We start from the raw sequence: 22,690 nt of genomic DNA on the forward strand, positions 1-22,690 counted from the left end.
AAATAGTTATGTTAAATTGTCTAAGAATTTCACGATTCCTTATTTCAATTCACAATGGTAACGCTTTATAGCCAACAAAATACAAATGCCGGTTAACCAAACGCAGATGATAGACTTACGGAAAATTTGCTAACCCCGCGTTCAGTAGGTCACATGATCATCTTTCTGACGACATTTTGACTCATGGAAACCGACCCTTAGAGTAGAATAAAAAAAGTAATCAAGTTGGCTTGTCTGAAAGTTTTTCTTTGTCCATGGCATGTTATTGGTTGGTTTTTGGAGAGTGTCGCCTCGCCAGTGTCGCGAATATAACTAAACAGAACGTGTGTAACGTTGCGAGGTGATTGGGCGAATATTGGTGAGTTGTACCGTATTTATCATACCGAAAGTGACATTTGTGTTTGATTTATTTTTAATAAATTTATCCTACGAAATCGGGTTCGATCATAAACTTCGCTCATTGGTTCGTATCATACTTTGTAATTATTCATTTAACTTCCATTGTTACTTTCCAAGCTCTGTATATACACCCACCGACTTACGCGTATGGTTATGGTTTATCTCTTAATTTGATATCTGGGACGCCAAAATTCCTTACATGGCTGGCTGCTCCATTTAAGGCATATTTCAACATCTCGTACACCATACTTGTTTATTCACTATTTACCTGCTTCGTAACCTTTCTCTGTCCTGTCGTATTTCGTCTGTCTCTATAATTTATTTATTTCTTCTAATTTACAATTCTTCTCTACTGTACAAAACAGATTCGTTACTTTTCACGTATATTTTACCAACATACTAAACAACATTCACTGATCGTAACCTAGCTAATCACGATCGGTGACACAAAATCAGACTCAATTTCTTCGTACACTGCAGCAACAAATTGTTAAATTTTATGGCTAAATTCTTTTCTATTCCCCAACTGATGGCTTCAAAAATAAAGCACAACAATAGTCTATCAAGTTAGTTAATGTAAACAAAACAATCAAAATCTACACCTGGAACATTAAAATTATCCAGCATTCATGGAGATCTTTCACCACATTCGTGGCAAAAATAAAAATCGCGCAGTTTTTTCATCTATTAAGTAATTCACAAAAAATGCGATCAGCTGAAATCGATTTCGCCTTAAAAACAGATAATCGAGTGGATGTATCCGTATAATTCAAAGTTTGGCCAAGCGTTTTGATCGCGCTGCAGACCTATGATTCCAAAAATTATGACATCGACAAAGGATTTTCTAATGGGTGCCATTTTTATTTCTTATAATGCATTGTGGACAATTTGAACTAACTAAAAAACCAAATACAAGCAAATTTTTTATATTGATCTTAAAATTAAGAATGAAAACGATATATAATCTTTGCCAGTAAAGTATTGCAGTGTACAAAAGCATTGAATCATGTCTCTGGTTTCAAACTTTTTCTCACGCCAATTTCTTTGCAGAGTGTTGCCTGACCCAAGCTAGAACACAGTCGTCATCGACTCAAGCTAGGTAAGTGGACAAAATTGTAAGAAATATGATACCGAGAAACCAGGATAATCATAGCAGCCTATCCTCAATTTAATGATGTTGTGAATTATTACTATTGCTGAACAAATCGATAATGTATCAACGCGCTGTGTAGGAACGGAAAATTGTCTTAAGCGATTAGTGTTTCAGCAGTTTGGTCAACAATATTACAGTTTTTAGGCCCCTTCCTACCTGTTCTGTTACTTTTATTTAATTATTTATTTATTTATTTTTTCCGACGTAGTATGATTTCTTCAAAGTTTGGTGTCAATTCATATATGTAACTATAGTAATGGATTCACTTTGAACCCTGACCACAAACACTGATAATATTTTTCTATAACGGCCGAGCTAAGAATGAGAGAGTATTTATTGATTCCTGAAATAATATTATCTGATGTATACAATGTTTTGTCAATCTATTATCTGGTATCTGAGTCATAGAAGTTCTTCAGTTACAATCATACGTACTTTAGGCACAGATACAGAAATACAGATTGAGCTCGGGCATGATACTTTAGGCGGATTTGATCAGGCAATTACCTGGACAAAAATACCATTACAAAAACCATGGACTCTTAACAATTTTAAGTAAATATGAAAAACATCCCATGATGCGTTGGCAGCAATTTGACCAATTCCAACACTATTCTGCTATTTTTTTTTCATTGATAATCATAATCGAGTGTGCGGCATGACATCTTAATTAGAGTTTAGATAGACTTTGGAATTTTTCGTGAGCCGAGAGTTGCGATTAATTTGGATGTAATATCACTGAAGAGAAACTCTGACTTCAAAGATCAATTACGATGTCTATGTTAATTGCAAAAGCAGAAATAACTGATAGAAATAATTTAGTTTTAAGCTAGAGTCTTGTAGACTTGACAAACGATTGTAGTAATATACTGCTGATATGTGAGCAGTTACGTTGCTGGTAACAAATACTCAGAATTTTACTTTGATGCGTTTTCTATTGTGACCGTTGAGCTGTGAAGTGATTTAATTCGGATTTTTGGGCGTACATTAATGTCACCTAGTCGACGTCACGCGATTTTCATAGTTATCAGATAATAAATGGAATTTTGTAGAAGCAGGTAAAACCCATAGTTATATCAGACCATTCTGTATGATGTCTAGAAACGTTCGTTTTGGAATTTCATTGATCGGTTAATTTTTATAATTGGAGAATTTGGTCAAGGTTGATTTGGGAAAACAATCAATTTTTGAACTGAAATTAGTTTGAAATATTTTACACCAAAGTCTAAGTGTTCCTCAAGGTTTCAATATCGTTCCGTGATCCTTTTGTTATTACAATAAAAAAACTTTTTCTCAGCTATTATGTGACGTAAGATGAGGTATTTATCAAGCTTTCTGTTTGTCTTGAACTACTTTTTAATCGAGGGGTTGTATCGTCTGTGAATGTTTCTGCAACATATGTCTCTTAAACGAAATGTGTTACCCTTTATTCCTTTTATCTAACAATAAATTGTAAAAAACGAAAATAATCATAACGACACGCAAAGATGGTTTCATCTCTATTCAATGATCTTCTGCCGACGTACTGAACGATTTCTATTCACAATAGCGAAAAATTAGTTTATCCAATCAATCGTATGGATTATCATCTGTCTCAGAGAATTTAGCGTAACAGAATCAGTCTGTTCGTAGCCCAAGCAATAGTAATTAGAACGGAATAAATATCACAAGATTAACTCGCTCAAGCTGGCTTACTTTACTGCTGCTTTAATATAATCCCTCGATCGCTTACTCATCACAAGCTTAGCAGTCATTCACTCATTTTAATTAACAGCTTCACTTAATGCGTGTCGCATAGGTTCTTTTCAAGAGGATACATCGTCGTCTTATGCACATGTATGCATATTACGGAAAAGTATTTTACATGTGCTTTTGCTCATTAAATATCTGTCTGTTTTAAACAAAAAAACAAGTTGATAAGGACCGTCAATCCAGGATAATACATGACATATTCTTACCTCTGAGTTCAAAGCCAATACAGATTTTACGATAACTAATAAATCAGGTTTGCATCATGCGATAGACGAAAATATCGCCTTGTGTTAAGAATTCTCCGATAATAGCTGTTATCTTCGCTAAGTCTCGTAGAATAAGATGTTGAGTCTACTTATTCTAATTTTAATTGCAAAAAGAAATGATGATGAAAATACGACACATTCTTCATTTTTTCCAACTTTTATACTTTATTGTGCAAGTGTATTCGTTACCTTCTTTCTGTATTTTTTGCTTGTATCGTCTTCGGCATTTCTATTGTTTTTCTCAATTAACATAATTTACGGATATTATGAATGATTCAACCTATTCTCAGCGATACACGACTATTCATACTTCTGTAATAAACAACCAGAAAATTTATTCTATTTAACTAAGTTCTATTTTTTTAGTCTACTTTGATTTTGCTATATCATTCTGATAAAAGTATTAGTTAAGCTCATCACATTTGTTGAAGATGACTTGAAAAACTAAAACAGATCTTTTGATAAGTAAGAAATATACGTTCGAGTAAATTCTTGACTTTTATTAAAATCTGTTCGTATATCCATTTTTTCTATGCTCACCTTGCGACACATTTAAGAAATTTATCCAACCGTGATTATAGGGTTTGTGTAAAACATATTATACGCCGAATTTCTTACCATACAACAATCTCCTCACACAAATATCTCTCTCACTATTCAAAATACACGAAAAATAGTAAATGACAAACGGTGCATCGCCCTGAAGGCTGCACAAGGTGAGTACATTCTCGTTGTATTGTCAAAATACTTGCAATAAAGTTGTTTTTCTGAATGTTTTTTACTTTCTAATGAAGTAAAAACGGCAGTCAAACAATTCAATTTCCTTCCCTACTTGTCTACGGTTGAATACGATATTTGAAAAAATTAGAAAGTAGGAAACTTGAACGACGCATGATTTACTGATTAGAATATTCCCCGACTCTAAAAGTGGATGAACTGTGACGTAGAAATTCGTGATTACATCGTTATGAAAAACAGATATTTGTTTGGGGAGACTGAAGGTGGTCATAATGCATGTGAATTATGTAAAACATGCGTCATATGTAAAAACACCTATGGGAGCGTTAAAAAGAAATTATTTCGATGTTTACAGTAGTGGAGTGCCTGAACGACAAAGAGAAGTTTTATGAGGAATAGAAGCTGAGATTTTGTTTACAAGAGAGATTATGGAGCGCGCAGAGCGATGGAGTTCCACTGCCAGTCCGCCTTCAATCTTAAGACTGCATTCCGTCTTACCGCAGACATTATCTTCTTGCATACCTTCGGTGTCTACCCACGCTCTGCTTGGGAACCTCGAACGTACAGCAGTTTACGTCCATGTGCCGCAAGTGTCGCTTAACAAATGTTCGATCTTGAAAAAACAGAACGACTATTACTCGGAAGCTAATTCCATGTATCGTCAAGCCCAACCGACAACGTCAATTTTGAAACACAAAACTTCCGACCACAATCAGACTGATCATAATCAATCTCATACATCCCACCCAGTGCCTGTCACTTTCTCACAGTCAGTCATGGATTTTTCATCCAAAAGGCACGGAATATTGAAGAAACGAAGCAGTTTAGATGAGAGCCAGATAATAAGACGCCGGAGCTGCTCCCCCGATGTATCGATAGCCAAAACAAGTTTCTCCGATTTCAAGCCGATATTGAAACATCAGAGAAGATCGTCTCTCGACGAAATAGTCAGGCGGGCACAGAGTCCAGATCCGCATCCTACTTCTATATTGAAACACAACGTATTGAGAGAGGGCGATCGCGCGTGTAATAATTTTGCTGGCGCTAACGAACCGCAGGGAATTTTGAAGAGAAAATCTTGGGCCAATATCAGTGAGATACATGCCGGACCCCATTTTAACATTGCAAATTCTGTGCCAAAAACAACTGTCGGAGGATCGGACGTGGTTGAGATATCTGAAGTCAGACCTATACTGAAGAAAAAACACAGCCGAGAGGATTCGCTCTCATGCGAATCTGTTTCGCTTGAACCGCGACCGATACTTAAGAAGAAGTCGAGTCTTGAATGCGAAGAATCAGATGAGAGACCAAAGAAAACGATACTTAAATCTCTGCAAAAACAATCACTCGATCGTTCGGGCTGCGATTCCGTCACAGCTGCACTTTCCCCAAAAAAGTTGTCAATGCTGAGAAACTGTTTGACACGGTCTTTGTCCAGAGATTCATGGGACTGTGATAACACTCGACCAATTTTAAAACAATATAATTTATTCAAATGTGATGAGGATGAGGTTTCAGCTCGCAAACGGGATGCGAACTGTGTTCATTTCAAGGATCTGTTCTTCAGAAAGAGAGCACAGTCCGTCGAACATGTTTATACATCGGATGGCGAGAGCGAGCTGTTGAGGATACTCAGCAAACGAAGATCGCTTGAATCAGTTTATTTCAATGACACACGACAGGAGAGATTCGGCTGCAAATTCCTATCCAAACGAATCTCCGACTTTCCTCAAAACTTCGTCTCGCCTCAGTGTAGAGAATCCTTACATGACGTACCTACAACCATTTTGAAAATACCTGATAGGTATGTAACTTATGCCAACTATACTTACGTATAGTATATTTGAATACCATGGATAGTCAGTTGCTGTTGTGTAATTTCATTTCAAAAATAATATTTGTTACTTCATATTTTACAATTAGTTTAGTCGTTGTATCAACAAAACTTCTCGTTGTGAAAGGATTGTTGACACTCGAATCATTAAACACGTTTTGAAAAGAAATCTGTCGTAGTTTCCACTATATTTAAAATCACATTAAAAATAACATTGTAATAATTTTATTCCTGCCTATACTGTCAGATTGGAAAATGAATTGAAAGTTGGATTTATTCCAGGTCTTGAATGTCGTTAGGTGAGACAAAACTGGATGCGTGAGGGATAGTCGTTGATAGCACGTTGTTCGTGGAATTAAACAACGAATTACCAAAATGGATGAAATTATGATGCGAAGAAAGGAAGTTTTGCCAGGATATAACTGTCTGATCAAGCGATCCATTGAAATGTCAGTTAGAAACACGTTCCACGTTTTCAGAGGGAAATTGTCCGTATTGGATTGGATATTGCTACCCGAATATCCATATTTGTAACGCAGTTTATATGTTTTTTTTTACATTATTTATTCTACAATATATCAAGTGACACACCATATTATATCATTACGACATTTATATAATCTGTAATCTTTCATTTCATAAATAAAAAATAATGCTACATAAATTTGCTGTGAAAATTATATGAGGTACGAATTTGTGTTCCAAATTTCTCGATTCGTTAGTTTTTAATTACTGTCAAAGCGGTTGCAAATTTGCGAATAAATGATTGTGCACCTGTTAATTTCATTCGATATTCGACTAATGATTATAAAAATCGTAAGAAAAAATCGATTATTCTAGTGATCGAATAAGAAAACAACTTAATGTACCGTCGGCTGAATAATTTCTTCGCTATTGTAAATGTTAATGAACAATATTAATTCCTAAGTCCTATTTACTGTATATTACCCGCATCTGCTTTTCTAGACATCGATGTTACCATTTCGATCTTGTTCTTTTTTTCAAACTGACAGACTAATATCTGTAAACCTTTTGGCGTTGGCTGCTATCTGTGTTCCTACTGTTGTCTCCTTTTTTCTACGCTGCTTGGTGGCTATTTTACAACACTATTAATCGTTTACCGCGTATCTAATTGTTTTCCTTGAATCATATCAACACTTGGGGAAACCTTGGACCTTACCCTTTGCTTAAGATATTTAAGTACCCATGCTCCTGTACTAATAATGAGACCAGACAACAACAATACCTTTCCGAAACAAGTTTAGAACATAAACAGAGGCTTATCGTATGCAAACATAACGTTGAGTGTGACTCGTTCATTCGTATATATGTATATGTACAGCATACAGAGTGACCAACGGTTTTCACTGATATAGCACATTTTCAAAAAATTTTCTGCATACGTTAGTGGGAATCTACCGTTACTAAACGTGTGTTTGTTAAAGTTTTGTCGTATGCTAGGTGGCCGACTTTGTGGTCAAAGACTCAAACCACATTCAATCGCGCTGAGAATCAGAGTCTGTGGTATTCAGCGACTCACTTGGAGCTAATTGAAATTTATTCTATCATCATATTTGCATAATATTAACGCTGTGTAAGTTGGAATGTGAGGGCTGTATAGATACGCTGAAGCTTCTGCAATCGATGTAAAATTCAATAATAGTGAAGCCAGGCTGAAATTTTTTTTGGTCATCGTAATGTTGATCGCAGGTAACGATTATAACGATGTGTTTTATGCTGCATTCTGAAGATGTGTTACACTTACCTAATCTTACTGACAGCCAGACGAATAGCTCAGCACTAGAATACTCTGCGACATCTCTGCAGTGTCATGGGATTTTATTCTACAAACCTTTTCAAACGCTCTCTCAAAGTAGCATGCCCGTCCCTTTTTCTCATTCTGTAAACACTGCCGTATGTTCTTTAGATGTTACATAACTATAGTATTGTGTATAAAAAAAAAAATCAGCTAACTCTCTAAGGGTGATTAAATTTTCCGATTTTCAAGTATATTTTGCTATACCTAAGTGTTTTGACTTTTAGGTTTTTGTCGTTAAAAGCACGCACCGTAAAATAATGCTCAGTTTTGCTTGTCGATTTCTCGTTATTGGCGTGATTTGATATTGGCTTCACAATTGAGTTTTTTGTATACGTATAATTTTGTATGTGAAAAAATAAGATGTTGACTCAGCACAATTAAGCTTAGCGAATTTTGTATTTCAGTGTGTTGGCCAGAAAAGTCGTCAAAGCATGCAGTAGAAATTCGACGATCTCGACTTCTTTATTTAAATGAAACCAGGACTCGAGTCTATAGCGCATAGATCTTGATCCCTTGAAAATGTTTAGATAAGACGAGATACAGTTTTATTTCGCTAGTCGCAATGTCCGGGAAAAGAGAGAATATTAGTAAGTCATCGACGAGAGTGCCTAAGGGAAGAAAAAATTGTGGCGATATTTCAGCAAGCTCGACGTTAGGTAGGACACAGTCTTCGACGCCAGCTGCCAACATCAGGAAGGTCGATAAATCGTCAAGTCTGAAACATGAGGAAGTGGTTCATTCAAGGAAGTCTGACATCAAAGAGCAAACCTCAATGCTACGGGCCAATAGCGAGCTTCGAACGTCTTCGCGTCTTAAGGCGGTTGAGGAAAATCCTCGTTCACCATTGAAAAAAAAATCCACTCGTTCAATCTCTCAAAGAACGCTGCGAACTCTGGATCATTCCAAGATAGCCGATAAACAGGGATCGCCAAAAAGAGTCAACGCGCAGCCTGTAACTAGCAAGAGATCTCCTGATCAGAAAATCACAAACACGAATAATGACCGCAACGTCTCCGCAGCTAGAATTGAATCTAGAAGTGTTTTCGGCGAAGAATCAGACCCTTCGAAATTAACTCTGGTAGAACGAGTCAAGCTGTTTAATGAAAAAATTGCTACGGAAAAGGCAATCAATGAAAAAAATATGCTCTACAACAGCGGTAGGTCGGCAAGAAAGAATTGGCTTACATCGCGTGCCAGAACTCAACCCATAACTTCGGAAGAATTGGAAGCCGCCTTACCAAAATCCCTTGCTCATTACAACAATCGTCATTCAATGTTCGAACGACGAGGTGAGTTGTGTCAAAACAAACGTGACTCATTCATCAACTATGCATCATTCTATAGTCACTTTTCTCATTCCATTATCTGATTTGATAATCGGACGAACCATATCGAATAACCGCTCCACCGGTAGTGACTGATGTGTTTAATAAAAACACTCGTTTATCACATTTTATTATTGTTATTTCTTCTTTTGCAGAAGAACCGATTCAGGAAACATCCAGTTTTAGTGCGGTGACTGATGACGATGAGCTGCAACAAAGCGAATCCATTGAAAAAAGTGGTTCCGCAGTGTCGCAAACAGTATTAAAAGATCATCGTAAAATTATCGTGTCATCTAAACATGCCGTTAGTGCGATTGGCCCTATGCAGAAGAGTAATTCTCTCCGAAAGCCAGTCGAAACACTTACAGGAATTGTAGAATTTGATAGTGATGGCAATAATACTTCAAGTTCCCCTATCAGAGCGCCGTTGAATGAAGATATTAACAAATCGAAAGAGAGCATCGTGACAATTAGAAACAAATCGACGAGATCGCTGAAGCAAATTGAACCAAGCGTTAGAAGGAACAACGAACGATTGAATAAACAAGTAGTTCATAAATATTTGAGGAAAAAAACACAGACAGTGACAAACGACGTTTCGCATATTTCAGAACAGAAGACTAAATCAAAAGTGGACAAAAAATCCAGCGGTGGATTACGAAAGAGGGACGATTCTCGGTCACGAGATAAGTCATTGGCCGAACGAAAAAAGTGAGTATTCGTTTCAATGTAATATCGTTTTGCAAGGCGAGTTTGTGACTATCTATTCTTGCAGGAAAAATGCTGTGTCCAACACTCTTAACAGGGTTGAACAGCGCCCTTTGAGGAAGGAGACAACGGAGGACCTAGATTCTAAAATTATATCAACTGACGCAAGCGTCACCATGACAAGATTAGTCCAGGAAGTGAATTCCATGGAAATGCGCAGCATAAGCATAGCGAATCGATTAGCAGCCCTTGAGCAGAACGGGAGTACAAAATGGAAGTATACATTTCCTTGCGATACCAAGCTCTACCCGCCTGCCACACCGTGTAATGAAAATGTGTGTATCCAAACGACCGAAATTCTTATGATAGAAAATACTAACTAACTAAATAAATAAATAGATAAAGTGTTAATCGGTGTCTCACGTTTTCCTCAGGATTCGACGGACGGTAACTTTCTACAAAGATCGGATTCAGTGGTGAAGCAGGGAAAGTTAGCTGAACGTCTGGAAAAATTAGAAACTGCATCGGAAAAATGGAGGAGAAGAGTTGCTGCTACAGATGCCGTTCAATATTCCATATATGGAAAGATGAAAGTTGATCACTCAGAGGGTCTTCATTCCACCGTATCTTCACCCCTCATTCAGGCAATTGAGAACGAATCGAGCAGAGGAAAAAAATTACCTAGAGCGGAACGTTTCAGAGTAGAGAAAGGTAATTACTCTACCGTTGAAGCTGTCGCTGCACTTTCTATTTGTAAAATATCTATCAAGAGTAGTGTAAAATTCTTTCTCCTAGGAAATGAAAAATAACTTATTACAACAAATTTTTTGTTGAGAATCTGCAGGAAAAACGACCGAAAATGTCACTACCAACGAACCTGTTACTATGTTCAGGAGAACTTTGTCTACTCGAAGAATACTTGATGGTGAGTTTTCATCACCGTTACCTTTGCATTGTGCATATATGTTCATCAACGTGTTTTTTGTTTCGTATTAACGAACGCCTTTTATCTTGCCAATTGTTCCTAAGATCTTTCTTTTTTCAGTTGAAAAAATTGGACCGTCTCAGCAACATTCTGATCTTACTGTTTCTGTCCCGCAAACCGCCGACCTGAATTTTACCACGTTTTTCGGTGGCGTGTCTACGGCACGACGTGACGAAGAATATATTGACTTAAATGAAAGTGACTTTGACATCATCAAGTCGCATTCTGAACTGTAAGTCTTTAATTTAATCTATATAATAACCATCATTGTTTTCTTCACACTAGCTTCATAATATTATATGCTATCACTACCTTCTTTGTCTGTAAGTAAACCATGTCGCTGGCTTTTTTTCTTACTGTTCCTCGACCAATATTTACGACAAATTATCCTTAAACGTCAAAGCGACATTGTCAATTAATAGCTCTTCTCCAAGATGTTGAATTTCATGCGGTAGCCTCTTATTTGTTATCGTTTTATTCTCTCCGTGTTTTTGGCAGGTAAACAGTCTAGGAATGGTGATGGGTCTCATTATTGTAGGTGAATATGAGGCACACCAACAGGTGGCGATAAATGTAATCAGAACTAGAACTTATTGTTAGTATTCCTGTTGAATGCTTAGTGTTCGAGTGTTTCACCAGATGTATGTTATACGATGAAAATCTTTTGCTTGCAATACGAGTTCGACTAACTGTCTCTGGATCAACGCATCATTTTTTGTTCATAGATGTAGCATGTGTAATATTTCTTAGCATTCATGTTATGTTGTATGTCGTGTTTGAAAAGCTATTTCGTTTATTTTATCTTAACGGGATAATGACAGTTTCATTAACCTGGGTATTTGACCTGATTTCTCAGCAAGGAATGTAATACAACGAAATCGTAGACTTTAAAAAATCAATTTATACTATATATCATCCTTTTCCCTTCAAGGTTTTCACCCAAAATTTATTTCATTCGTCAATTTTTGCTGGTCCCTTGTACTTGAAAAATATTACATCATTCGAAAAATTTCACGCTATAAAATCTTTGCATATTTCAATGCTATGTATTGAATATTATTCGTTCTCGATGTTGCCCTTAAGGGTGAATAGATCGTACCATGTAAATTGATACTTGGGAAAACGAAGAAGTTGTATAAAAAATCTTTAGCATTGTTATTTGTACCAATGATCGTAACCACGAACGAAACATTTGAATTCCTACCAAGTTGATTCTGAGCATATTTGAATAAGAGTAGCTGAAAACAATAATTCAAGAAAAAGGATTTATGATTATAACGTTCAAAATGTTTAAACTCTGGTCTTTTGATGCGAGTTCAATGTTTTTGGGTTCATTTTGTTCACTGTAGATGTATCCACAAATTAGCTAAGAAAAATGTCTGAAATACTTATCCCTGGAGTGGGAAAAACTATTGGCCGCAAACAATTACATTGCGCTTTACAACTGTACTTTAATGTAAAATATATTGAAAGGTTTTCAAACAATTTGTGGGATTCTAGTTAGCGAGAAAAATAAGCCTGAAAATATTAGAATCGGATCAAAAACACCAAAGTTTAAGCATTCTCCATGTTATAATTGTAAAAGATTTTCTCAAATTTTTTGTATCTCAGCTTGTGATATTAAAATTTGATCAGAATCGTTTCTAGTACAGGGTAGGGATTTATAATTCGTGCTCACCATCATTCGTAAAAATATAACATTACCAGAGATTATTTAAACTGTATTTTCTCTTTCCATAACTTTCCATTCAGACGTTATAGCCAATTCACTTTAACGTATTTAAAATTTTTAGTAAAGATATACATATACCTGAAAATTATTATATAATTAATTGCCTGGTCCAATTCTTTTGAAATGCGAAACTACGTTGTTGCAGCCTGGTTTCTTCGGGTAAAACAAGTTCACGTCTAACAATGGCTAAACAGTGACTCGTAATGTACTAATTGGCTCTAATTATGGAAGACTAGTGTCAATACTGCAGTAATTCTTTGCTCCAAGTTCTGTACAACTTTAGCAATTTGCTTCATTTGCCTGTATTTTGTGCAGTTTTGCAAATTTCTGACTTGCTCCACGTTTCTTGTCACGCCTGTTCACTGATTCTTATTCGCCAAATCTCAGCCAGGTCATTAGCACTTGCTACCTACTATTTATTCACGTGGAAAAAGTATTTCTATGCGTGTATCATTATTCAAGTATACCAACGTGAAAAAATAATTAAATCCTAATCGAAAATCTAACGACTACCTGTAAAATAACGTACCCAAACATAGATGACGTTAATTGCTTGATAAGATAACTGCTGTTTGAAAGTGTATACGTTGTAGAGCTTGAGTCATCCTGCATTCACGAGTAATAACATACTTTTGTTTTGCAAATAAAATATACAAACCTTTTACATACAAAACAGGAATTCAATATTTTCAGTAAAAGTTTTCCTACAAGATAGTGTAGAAAAATGTATTCCCAAATCTTTTATCAACTACTGAAAATACGGTTGCAATTAGTAGCTTAAGTGGTCGAAAGATTATGAAAGTTTGGTGACTACATTTTTCAATTATTTATCTTATTTATCGCCATCCAGTTTAGTACAGAGAAGAACAGTACCGACCAGGGGACGAAGATTAAAGTCTAAAAATCCGCTGCGAGTACTCGCAGCACGCACCGATCTCAGGATGGAGTACAGCGAAGTAAAAACAGGTGTTGCCGAGAGAATTATGAAAGATTTGAGCATTGAAAAGTGTGAGTACGTTTTGTCCATAGGTTTTTATTCAACTTATGATCGTTTTGCAAACTACATATTAGCTGTTATTCACATAGTGGCAAAATCTTCATCGTTAGCGGTTGAAGCGCTGGCTGGCCTTGCCTCAACCGAAGACTTCAATGCTATATCGTTAAGAAATGCAGCTGAATATGCGCAAAGCTCTGGATCAACGCTATGCGCTTATAAAAAATTGATGTTGATTCTTGTGAAAGGAAGACGACATGTGCAGGTCAGACTCGTTGAACCTATTGCATCGAGTATCAACAGCGGTGACAACTACATATTAGTCACTCCAACAGAGGTACGTTGAATAAATCTCAGATACTTGACTAGGGTTGTTATTCTTCTTGTTTTTCGTATAATAAGGTAATTTCGATGTATCGCACATACATTTTAGTACGTATCACGCGTTGTTTATTCTATTCCAGGTGTACAACTATGTGGGAAAGTATAGCAATGTCATTGAGCGAACTCGGAGCGCAGATATAGCGTTGACAATTCAGCAGAACAAGGAGTTCGGCTGTACGGCAAATCAAGTGATCACAGTTAGCGAAGAGAAGTCTACTTGTTCAAGAAATGACACGTCCAAGTTTTGGAACCTCCTCGGGATTGACGATGAGATAATCGATGGTGAGTTGAGAATAATTGTGGAATTTTGTTCTTTACAAAATATACCAGAAATATTATGATTTTAGATCAAATTCTTTTATTATGCGATTTTTCAGTAACGAAAGCTGGTCATCCGGACGAAGACGAACTTTATGAAAATGTCGTAATAAAGACAAATATGGTATATGAACTAATCGATAAAGAATTGGTTCCATTTACAGACTTTTGGGGCGTAATACCAAAGATCGAAATGTTGGAACCTAACAAGGTGAATGATTCTTTTGTACTGGTTGACGATCACTTACTCATGGCGTATTACGATCTTCCTGATACTGATTTTCGCTTTCTTCCTTCAGATTTTGATATTCGATTTTGGTAGCGAGATGTACATTTGGAACGGCAAGTTGGCTACTTTACCAAATCGTAAACTTGCTTTTGACATGGCCAGTGAACTGTGGAAAAAAGGTTACGACTATTCCGAGTGTACAGTATGCCCGTTAACAGCGGCCTCTGTAATAGGAGCGCGTCAAACACCGGGATCTGTTGAAAATAAGGCATCTATGCGACCCGACTGGTGCCTCTTACTCAAAGTGACGCAGCACATGGAGCCGGTATTATTTAAAGAAAAATTTCTGGATTGGCCTGATTTTAAAAAAGTAATACAGACGAAAAGTAACGACAGTAAAGAGTCGGTTGACAGTGGCGTCTCTGTCCAGCCATTTAACGTCAGTGTTATAATCCAACCGAATACAACGCCGGTCGACTTAATGCTGGAAGGAAGTCACCTTGGTCGTGGAAAAGAGTGGTTCGACAAAGAGGTAATAAAATAAAAAATAAAACTCTTATAATACGTAATTTTCATTTTGTAAAACTGTCAAACCGTTTTTGAAAATTGATAACCTTGTGTAAAATTATCATTCATCATTCTGTAGAAAAAATTGAGGTGTTTTTTTTTTTTTTTTGTCAATCCAGCTCAGGAAAATCCACCTCATTACTACGCTGAGCACAACTGTATGGCACATAGACGAATATTCGCATACTCTGTTGAACGATAATTCTGTGGGACAGTTCCATTCTGGAGATAGTTACATTGTTCGCTGGTCGTACAGAATTACTACTACTGGTGAGTAGGTTGCACAGTATTTTCGATAATGCGGAATTGTAGAGAGCTGATATCTGAATTAGAAATGAACCCTGCAACAGTCGTATAAAAAGAAAACTAATAGAGAAGAGAAAAAAATATTAATTTTATCAGCAGGTGAAGTTCTTAGATAGTTAATCTTCTTTGACACGAACCGAAATTTGTTTGTTTATTTATTTTTTTTTTTTTTTTTACCTCGACGAAGTCACGATTTTCGATTTTTTCTTTGGAATTTACGTCTTTCATCAATAAATTGACAAAAAAATATGGTAATTTTAATCTGGAACTAAAGCACTTGGGATTGTGACAACTAAATTAAAGTTGATCTGTTGACTCATTTTTGAAATGGTTTACAATATCATTAGTAAAAATGTATTTAATTTTAATAAACAAAATGTGCTAACGAATCTGGATCTACATACTTTTGAATAAAAAAGTATCCCAATGGAATTGAACAATTTGTTGTTAGGATATGAATTCCCAGAATTCACCAACATTGTCAGCAGCCTGCTTGCAAATACCCTCAACTGACATTTAAATATGTTTAGGAAACAAACTCAGTGGCCAGCCTTCCAAGTATTCGGCAATAGGAAGAGATCGTTGTGCTTACTTTATTTGGCAAGGACAAACAGCATCGCCGAACGAACAGGGAACTGCAGCACTGCTTACCGTCGAACTGGATCATGAAAAAGGACCTCAAATCCAGGTCATTCAAGGTTTCGAACCGTCTGCCTTCCTCAATCTATTTTCTGGAGGCATGATTGTACACAGTGGAAACAGAATGGATAAAGAAAGGGAGGAAAGACACAGATTATACATCTGTCGAGGCACTCTCGAGTCTGAAGTATCTCTGATTGAAGTCCCCTGCTCTATGGAAAGCTTAAGAAGTCGGTGTTCCTTCGTTTTAATTGATCGTGATACTGGAAAACTGTACGTGTGGCATGGAGGCGCCTCGCTACCTCACATCAGAGAGGTATGTACCAAGTTTACGTATTTTCATTGATACGGCGTCTAGTAAAAGCATCAATTGGCAATTGCCATTAACTAATTTTTTTGCTCACAAATTCTACGCAATTGCTCAAAAACTATATACATACATATATATATATATATATATATACTTTCAGAATGCATTGCAAGCTGCTAACAAGCTTAAAGTCAATTGCCCTGAAGAAGCAGGGCTGACTCCATGCAGCAGCGTCGACATAATCGAAGTTATCGAGGGTAAAGAACCTGAGGAAGTTTTGAACGGTACTGATATATTTTCAACCAAACGTGACTTTTGAAACATTCCTGTTGATATTCGACAAAAAGATGGGTGAGGCTAATTTTTTCTTAACTTTGTACCACAGCTCTTGATAAAACTGAGATGAAGGACTATTTGTCTCTGGAAAATAACGATTTAATGGAACACACACCGAGGCTTTTTAAGTTGTCAAGCATCTCGGGGGAGTTTAGGCCAACCGAATTGCTCTGTGCCCATCGTGCCGATATCACAACTCCGTATCCCTTTCTGCAAATTGAATTATACCAAGTAAACCAACCCGGTAAGTTGCGTATGTGTATGTAAAATAAAGTTCGGACAATCTTACTTTTTCAACAGTATCGTTTTTTTAATTTTGTTACCACAAATTTATTGTTCCAGCGTTATTTATGCTCGACAATGGGAATGAAATTTGGCTTTGGCAAGGCTGGTGGCCTGACAGCGGAGCCGATGATCAAACCGGAAGTGGAGCTGTACGATGGCAATCTGAGAGAAGAGCTGCGATGAGAACGGCTATCCAGTATTGGCAAACAAATCACCCCGATTCTACTCAACTACCCATTTCGCTGGTCTGGGCTGGCCTGGAACCCTTGGAGTTCAGGAATCTGTTTCCAATGTGGGAAACCCGCGAGGACGTAGCGGAATTGAATATGCGGGTACGTTGAAATTTCTAGAATAACCAGCTGTGTCTTATAATTTAGAAGAAAAAAATAGCCAACAAATATCGGTTATTAATAGGATGATCACAAGCTGGGAGAAATACTGAGCATACACAATGAACTGGACAAATTAACTCAAAGCACGTATCCACCTGCTGAATTATTGCAAAGGCCACTGCCTCAAGGAGTGGATCCAACCCGTCTGGAATTATATTTATCACCGGAAGATTTTGAGGTATGGAGTTTCAAATAATTGAAATGCTACTTTCAATTCGAATTTAGAATTACTCTGTTTATATTCTTCCTTCTGCATAACAATCCTACCAGAATAATACTTTTTAATCTTATAACGGGGAAAAGATAACACAGAGGCATTACGTTGTATGGTTAGGCTTCTGGAACTGCTTGAACGTCAACAAGCTTCTGTAATCGCTTTTTATCAACCGTGTATCCTTGTTAAATGTATTGTTTCCGGAAGATTTGAGATTATCATATCAACATATATACACACCGAATTCAAATGTTTCATCGTATATTATGAAAATATCTTGTCTTTGTTAACAGAAATTGTTCAGCATGACGAAAGATGTATTCCAAGGACTACCAGCATGGAAACAAATTAAGCTTAAAAAAGAAATTGGATTATTTTAACGGTGGTTTTTTTTTTCTTGTTTTTTTTTCAGGCATGATGCTAACACATAAATGTATATACAATACGCATGACAGGTGAATTTCGAGGTATCGATTATTAGTTTCTAGGATCTAGTTGATCGTAAAATTATATTTCGGCTACTTTTGCTATCATGTTGATTTCGCGTGAAATACTGTTTGATAGCTATCGGATAATGAAAATGATGGTTAAGCCAAAATGAAATTACGAGAACCTCAACAGTGGTCATGTTGATTCTGCGCCAGCTTCTAACTGCTTTTAAATTCGCTTGTCGAATACCTTGAACATATTTTATTCTCAATTTCAGCCGAGTCTGGAATTATCCGGTCTTATTTCACGCCAAATACTATTACCTTATGAAGATCATTTTGTCAACATTCATTTGAAAAGCTCCTTATTCTTTTCAAGAATTGAGTGTGCGAAATTCACCTGCACGAGTGTATTTATGTGCACGTGATGGTAAAATCGAGCAAAAAAGATCACTTATGGTTCACTTATTTTAACGGATTGACATCACCAGCATTACAACTCTTCGTTTTATTCGTAAACAAGGATGAAAATTCGATTGAAAGTAATTTTACGGTTTCCGAGATGTTAAAAAATTTTCGTCCCGATTACCAATTGTTTGACATTTCTTGAATAGTAAAGCATTGTCTTAAATCCGAAGGACAGGGTATAACTTGTAACGTTAAAATTAACCCGGGAACTCTCTTTCAGACTGATGTCGTCATTGAATAATAAATTTGTATCGCCATGGATTAATTGATGGATCCTTAAGGACCGAAGTATATACTGTATATATCACATGTATTATAGAATTCAGTGTAACAGATTCGGAACTGCATATAATAAGATTGAATACGTGAAATTTTTATTCTATTAATAATTATTTAATTATAAATTATTGTATTTAGTTTTGTTTATTTTTCTTTGTTTTTTTTTTTCCTCAAATACCGCTTGTGATCTGTATTTTAAAACACTTTTTTATATACATTATTATATATGCATTTTTAGAAATAGTTTTATCAAAACATTTTGTTAAATATATTTTAATTATCGGGTTAGTCATCCGAACGCATTTTCGAATATCTATACGGTACTGCAATATTTATCAAAAAGTACATCTCCAATTTTACAACTACTTTGATCTGGTAAACTGAAATAAGCATTAGTATTGACAAATCATTTTGAAAAGAAATTAATTTCATGCGACGAATTTTAAACGTTAAATGCCATCCGTAAAACCGGAATATGCTATTGATTCCACATTCGATTAAATAACTTCAACTTATGATTAGTTCTGCAATGTTTTGGTAGATATTTAATGAAAGACGCAAAGACTTGGTTGTCAAAATTTTTACCGAATTTATTTTTATAAAAGAAATAAACATAATAATTAATAATAATAGATTCGTTATTAAAAAAAAAAAAAATTAGATAAACACATATGTCTATCAGCTGCAAATTACTTACATCATTGTAAAAAGTATATATGATATATATTTATGTATATGGCGAATTAATAAATCATGGAAAAGTAAACAACATGACAAATCTTGGTATGTTCACACATTTTAATATAGATCTGTGTATATGTATCTATTTTACAAAATGCTTGTTTACTTTTCTCTATTTCACATGCTCATTTTCTCCAGTTATATTTATTTATTGATTTTATTTCATTTTTTCTCCTATACATAAAATTCATTTTATCTTCAAGATAATATTATTTATGCATAACATGTGTAAGTTGAAACAAATAACCATTATTTAGATTCAAGTACAATAGATATTTATATTTTATACTGTATACATTAGGTATATACCGAGAGCATGTCGAAATATTATGATCTATACTTTATCTAAATTGATTACAGACATTAATATTATAAGAATATCGAATCCAAAGACCCTTCTCAGGAATATTTTCGTACTACATAGGGCCTTCTATCAGGCTAATCTTCATTGTACAATAGTAGATGCTTCTTCCAAAACAGAGAACCGCCACCAGGAATGCACCTAGAAACGATCATTTATAAAATACTTCAAATCACAAGTATAAACCTTATTTATACGTATAAATGAAAATTCCATATTTTTAACTGACCAATATGTAGAGAAAAATTTTTGAAGGGATCTAATTAACTGTTTTATGAAACTCTTCCAAATATTTGGAACGTGAATATGTGATGTGTGCATAACTTTTCACTTAGGATTTCTAACAGCTATATTTAGATTCAGAGAAATACGTTGGCTATAGAGGATCGGTTGTTCATATTGACAGTCTGTTATGTAAGAATTTGTGTCCAATTCCCATTGGGTTGTCTATAAATATTTTCGTTTAATCTGTTTGCCATGGAGATGATATTTAGGTAACCAATGAATAAATTGTATACTCCAATAATTTAACACTCACCGACATAAGCGACATATATACCGCCATTTGTTCTTACAAGTGTATACGTGCCGAGCTGTAATAAGAGAAGATGTAAAATTTAAACAATTTCAAAACACTTGCAGAATAGGATAAAATTGCTCGAGTTAAAGCGTCTCCCAATTATTAACAGGTGAATTATTATGTGTGGTGTAAGAAGTTGGTAGAATTATAGTTGAGAATTATGTAGTTGTGTAAGCCTTGTTATTGAATATCAATCGAACATTGTATAGGCAGTCTTGGTTCTTCATTATGTACTTGGAATTTTCCAATATCTTCAAATTGTGTGTACGTTTTATGTACACCAGAAACGGAATATTATATAATTAAATATCATTAAACTGTAAACAGTAATTTGCATTAGGTCGTTAAGATTAGATAGGATATACAATAAGTGATGTAAAAAGAAGAAGAGTATGGCGGTTTATCGATGCGATTACACACTTGGGAACAATGAGTCACAGTTGCAGTATTTAATGAACAACTCCACTGAGAATGAAAACTTGGTATCAAGTGGAACAGGGTAAGTAAAATTCTGTGATAGAATTAACGTTTAAAGTTAATTATTTTACGGAACATTATTTCACCTATATCTACGTATCTACAGATACGTGTATGACTGTGTGTACTTACTGTAACAGCAATTCCCACGACTAGAGCCACACATCCGATTAAAATAAATGCGATTCCACGACCTCGTGCAAACTCTGGTCCTACGGATGATACTTTGCGACAATGCGGGCATCGAGCAAGAGCGTTATTTAAAGTGTTAAACTGTAATACACAACAATTTTTAATTAGCCGATAATAATTTATGTTAAGCACTAAATACATTCAGACTCAAAAACTCGATTATATTTAGTTTCAACGAGTTACACTGGATGCATTTGTGTCTTATGATGCATCCAGTGACCTACCAGAAACGTGTCATGGCAATGTCCGCATCCAACTCTACACATTCCAGGCATAGAGAGAACGGGCGGAGTTACTGGCGAAGGCGCTAAATTTATTATGCGCTTGCAATTTGGTCTTGGACAAGCAATTCGCTGTGAAGAACTCTTGCATATAAGTAAGCAGTTGCAAGGACAACGGACGTACTTCTTTCCTGGTGGAGCATTTCTTATCGGCTGAAAGGAACGTCATCAATCGTGACTATCATATTAGTATCGTATCCTAAAGTAAAGGATCGAATACTGGTAATACTCAAGATTTTAGATACTTGAAATAAGTTCAAACAAATTGTTGAAAATAATTGTACATTCGCCGAGTTGAATTGAATCGTTCCTTGTTAGAATTAGATTTTGCAAGCTTGCAAAAAAGACTGATGTCTTATCGTTTAGAATTTGAAATGACTGTAAGAATATACAAAATATTTTTTAATACCATTTGATATTTCTATGGACATAAGTGACTGTTTACTCTGTAAGGATTTGAAGTCCTTAATCTCACAATATGAAATAGTTTTTCTCGATATGCAACATTCTATGTGGTGAGGCATTATTAATTTAATATGGAAACGAAGTCTTTTACGTTCGTCGAAAGGTGCTAAATAATATTAGTAAACCGATGTTGATAAAAAAAAATAGTGGAAATAGTAATAAAATGTGGTAAAACTGACTGTAGCTTCGTTACACTGGCAGCATTTAACAACATGTTGATCCCGCTTGCCGGATATGTCTATCATAGCTTGGCAAACTCTGCATGTGACCATAGGGATTCCACCCTGCTGAGTGGACTGGTAGGGTGGCGGTAACTCGTCTGGACCGATCGGACATACTGTATTGACTGTGGATTCAGCGGCAGCTATCAGATACAGAGATTGAAAAGAAGAGTGAAGGTAGAAAACTAGTAATTTATAGTTCGATATTACAGACTTTGTTCTTCTGAGTTGAGAGGTTCAACTTGACTAAATAATGCGACTGCTATGTGTAACGCATTAATACGAACCTGTTATATCCGTCGAAACACTGGTGTAGGATATATTGTCATTTTTTAACAAGGGCTGGCGTTCGCCCTGTTTTCCATCGCCCATTATGGAAAGTTTTTATTATCTATTCTTCGAGAATCACCAAGCTCGATCCACTGACAGAACTCCGATGACAAATATTACCTCTTCCCCTATTGACAACTGGGACTTGATACGACACGTAGAGTGGCAACCGGCTTGCTCAT

General features: G+C 35.8%; 2 protein-coding genes across 10 annotated transcripts; one reads left to right on the plus strand and one right to left on the minus strand.

The window, feature by feature from the left end:
* The first annotated feature begins 261 nt into the window (after positions 1 to 261).
* LOC107221322 (supervillin) lies at positions 262 to 18,958 on the plus strand. 8 transcript variants are annotated; one of them, XM_046745459.1, is made up of 20 exons: positions 262 to 358; positions 1,450 to 1,498; positions 8,366 to 9,250; positions 9,442 to 9,997; positions 10,062 to 10,329; positions 10,429 to 10,705; positions 10,830 to 10,919; positions 11,040 to 11,211; positions 13,562 to 13,719; positions 13,798 to 14,042; positions 14,170 to 14,371; positions 14,467 to 14,618; positions 14,707 to 15,168; positions 15,323 to 15,473; positions 16,040 to 16,464; positions 16,619 to 16,742; positions 16,844 to 17,038; positions 17,137 to 17,411; positions 17,494 to 17,649; positions 17,979 to 18,958. In XM_046745459.1, the coding sequence occupies exons 3-20, from the start codon at positions 8,524 to 8,526 to the stop codon at positions 18,063 to 18,065; spliced, it is 4,722 nt and encodes a 1,573-aa protein (XP_046601415.1). In that variant the 5' UTR covers positions 262 to 358; positions 1,450 to 1,498; positions 8,366 to 8,523; the 3' UTR covers positions 18,066 to 18,958. The 8 variants fall into 8 exon arrangements, with proteins under 8 accessions (XP_046601415.1, XP_015515749.2, XP_046601420.1 ...); XM_015660263.2 differs by having other exon boundaries at positions 10,839 to 10,919; XM_046745464.1 differs by having other exon boundaries at positions 8,603 to 9,250.
* Positions 18,959 to 19,080: 122 nt separating this feature from the next.
* On the minus strand, positions 19,081 to 22,650 carry LOC107221332 (type 1 phosphatidylinositol 4,5-bisphosphate 4-phosphatase). Of its 2 annotated transcripts, XM_015660276.2 has the most exons (6): positions 22,466 to 22,648; positions 22,137 to 22,321; positions 21,436 to 21,645; positions 21,152 to 21,292; positions 20,501 to 20,555; positions 19,081 to 20,103 (listed from the first exon to the last, which is right to left on the minus strand). In XM_015660276.2, the coding sequence occupies exons 1-6, from the start codon at positions 22,548 to 22,550 to the stop codon at positions 20,018 to 20,020; spliced, it is 762 nt and encodes a 253-aa protein (XP_015515762.1). In that variant the 5' UTR covers positions 22,551 to 22,648; the 3' UTR covers positions 19,081 to 20,017. The 2 variants fall into 2 exon arrangements, with proteins under 2 accessions (XP_015515762.1, XP_046601427.1); XM_046745471.1 differs by lacking the exon at positions 20,501 to 20,555 and having other exon boundaries at positions 22,466 to 22,650.
* Positions 22,651 to 22,690: the final 40 nt, after the last annotated feature.

The sequence above is a fragment of the Neodiprion lecontei genome, chromosome 7, assembly GCF_021901455.1.
Source record: "Neodiprion lecontei isolate iyNeoLeco1 chromosome 7, iyNeoLeco1.1, whole genome shotgun sequence".
Classification (NCBI taxonomy): domain Eukaryota; kingdom Metazoa; phylum Arthropoda; class Insecta; order Hymenoptera; family Diprionidae; genus Neodiprion; species Neodiprion lecontei.

What these genes read in the sequence shown, in the direction of transcription:
- LOC107221322 (XM_046745459.1), top strand. Translation starts at nt 8,524, where the DNA reads ATGTCCGGGAAAAGAGAGAATATTAGTAAGTCATCGACGAGAGTGCCT. An exon ending in ACGTTTCAGAGTAGAGAAAG is followed by an intron (nt 10,706 to 10,829) that starts GTAATTACTCTA and finishes TTTTTTGTTGAG; the next exon opens with AATCTGCAGGAAAAACGACC. An exon ending in GTACAGAATTACTACTACTG is followed by an intron (nt 15,474 to 16,039) that starts GTGAGTAGGTTG and finishes AAATATGTTTAG; the next exon opens with GAAACAAACTCAGTGGCCAG.
- LOC107221332 (XM_015660276.2), bottom strand. Translation starts at nt 22,550, where the DNA reads ATGGGCGATGGAAAACAGGGCGAACGCCAGCCCTTGTTAAAAAATGAC. An exon ending in GCCAGTGTAACGAAGCTACA is followed by an intron (nt 21,646 to 22,136) that starts GTCAGTTTTACC and finishes CGTTCCTTTCAG; the next exon opens with CCGATAAGAAATGCTCCACC. An exon ending in TCGTGGGAATTGCTGTTACA is followed by an intron (nt 20,556 to 21,151) that starts GTAAGTACACAC and finishes CTCTTATTACAG; the next exon opens with CTCGGCACGTATACACTTGT.